Genomic DNA, 2540 nt, shown 5'->3' on the forward strand with positions numbered 1-2540 from the left:
CAGCTACCACTCTTTACACGATCATCGGTGGGAAATCCAACAGCAGAAAAACAAGACCAACCAGGTAGCATGTGTACGATATCTCCCTTCGACTCCATTACTGGGGAATACATTGGAAATCGCAACCAACACGGCTCGCCTCCAGGACTGGATCTCAGACCGCTCTCGAGAACGTGACGGCCAGCCCTTTGCCATTCGATTGTTGGGCAAGAACGACATCATCTACATGTCTAAACCCGAACACTTTAAGCAGGTACTCAGGCAACAATCAAGCAACTTCAACAAGGGGCCAACCATACACGAAGTGTACTCTGACTTTATGGGGGAAGGCGTCTTGCTCACCAACGGGGACCGCTGGAAGTATCATCGAAGAGTGCTCACGAATCTCTTCAGTGCTCGAGCTTTACGAGAGCACATGGCTCCGGTTATCCAAAGGAATGTCCAAGTACTGACGGAGGCGCTGTACCGTGTTTCCGATGCCAACGAACTTGTCGACTTCTACAAGCTGATGCACAAGTTTACGTTCGAGACATTCACAGAGATCGGCTTTGGACGAAAGCTAGGGAGCCTGGCATCTCCAGACACCCACCCTTTTGAAGTCGCATTTGATGAAGCACACCGTATTAGTGGCCACCGTTTCACAGCTCCTGTGTGGCTTTGGAAACTCAAACGAGTTTTAAATGTTGGCACCGAGCGTCGTCTCCGAGACGCCATGGCAGTCATCGATAAGTTTTTGATGGGAACGATCGTCGGAGCGATGGAGCGGCATCAACACGGTGATCGGTCGGCTAAACGAGATATCGTGTCCATTATACTCGACACGATGGAGACAAGTGGACAGAGAATCACACCGGGTGACATTCGGGACATTGTGTTTGCAGGCATGATCGCTGGTCGAGACACAACTGCCGATGCCTTGAGCTGGTTGATGCATACTCTCCACAATAACCCACGTGTGGCTAGGAAGCTGCGCAAGGAAATTCTCGCAGCCTTGCCACAGTTTGCAGAGTCTGAAAGCTATGTGCCATCGATTTTTCACTTCACTTCAGTTAAGCTAATGGTGTGCTGTCTTTAATTTTTATAGAATCGTTCTTTAATCTTATCCACACAAAAAAGTGTAAAGCCAAGTATAGACATTTTTCTCTGCATTTGCAAGGTATGGAGTGTGTACGCCTGAGTTTTGCTTCTATCTATCTAACATATACGCTTGTTATGTAGCTACCGGAGCGACACGTTTCAAATGTACAAGCTCGAATTCAATCAAGGATCGGGACGGGAGCCGGATCAAACAAGCCAAGAAGCGAGGCAGTAAACCCACGCTGTGGGATAAATCGCTTGGTTACTACACGAAGACATGCAATTGCACGCATTCTAGATCCTACGCATTCCGAGGATTAGGAGCCCAGCAAAACCACACCACTCACCGCATTGATTGCCCAGCTAAACTTCATGCGTTGTTGTCTGAATATGGGAGTGGTGGTTACCGTGTATCTGTTCAGAGGCACGAGTCGACCCATAATCACGAGATTGACGAGAACATCTTCAACACTTACGCCGAGACGAGGAAAATTACTTTTCCGGGGACCTGTAATGTTGTGCGGACAATGTGGCAAGGTACGCTAGTTACTGCGACGATTTTAGTATTTACAGACATATCCTAGCGTTTTATATTTTTCCGGGTGAAGCTAAACGAAAGAAGATCCTCTGCTATTTAAAGGAGGTTTCGGGCAAGCCGCTTATGCTCAAGGATGTGAGCAGTATGATCGCCGGAATGCGCCGGAATTCTTATACGTCGCCTGAAGATAATGTGCGCGTGACGGAAGTACTGCAAGATTTCAGTGAGGAGCCTGGGATCGTTGTCAACGTGTTCCGTGATGCCGATACCAAGTTGACAAGCTGCATCACATTTCAAACGGCCCACATGAGACGAATGGCGCGACAATTTCCTGATGTGATGTGTGTTGATGCAACCCACGGCACTAACATCAGCAGGTGAGCGTTGATGATGTTTAATATCAGTTGGTACTAGCTGGTATTAGATGGGCCTAGTTGGTTCTGGTTGGTACTAGCTGGTTCTGGTTGGTACTAGTTGGTGCTTGCTGTTATTTAGCCTTGAAAACAACTTGAGATTGACATGTTTGGCCTGTGTGAATAGATACCGCCTTTTCAGCTTTATGCTGACGGATAAATTTGGTAGTGGTGCTTTTGCTCAGTATGCACTCATCGATGGGGAGCCACAAGAAAACATGAAGAGCTCCATCACCGCATTAAAGCGTAACAACGGAAAGTGAAGTGATGTCAAGGTGATCGTCATTGACAAGGATTTTACGGAACTATCCACGCTCGAGTTAGAATTTCCTGAAGCGACCGTGATCCTTTGTCATCTTCATGTTATCGACTACCTCAAACGTGAAGTTGGCAAGCGAGACTATGGATATACAGGATTTGAGAAGCTGCACATCAGAAACAGATGATGGTTCGCACGTCACATGAGAGTGAATTCAACCACTACTTGGGGGCGCTACAGGAGATTTGTGCTG

At 47.4% G+C, this 2540-nt stretch overlaps 1 protein-coding gene across 1 annotated transcript; it reads left to right on the top strand.

Moving 5' to 3' along the window:
* Window positions 1-319: 319 nt before the first annotated feature.
* Window positions 320-2291, top strand: PITG_06471 (uncharacterized protein; the record flags this gene model as incomplete). The annotated part of the gene is made up of 3 exons (XM_002998535.1): window positions 320-1060; window positions 1718-1992; window positions 2198-2291. The coding sequence occupies 3 exons, from the start codon at window positions 320-322 to the stop codon at window positions 2289-2291; spliced, it is 1110 nt and encodes a 369-aa protein (XP_002998581.1).
* Between the last annotated feature and the right edge of the window lie 249 nt (window positions 2292-2540).

Source organism: Phytophthora infestans, genomic scaffold, assembly GCF_000142945.1.
Source record: "Phytophthora infestans T30-4 supercont1.8 genomic scaffold, whole genome shotgun sequence".
Lineage (NCBI taxonomy): Eukaryota > Oomycota > Peronosporomycetes > Peronosporales > Peronosporaceae > Phytophthora > Phytophthora infestans.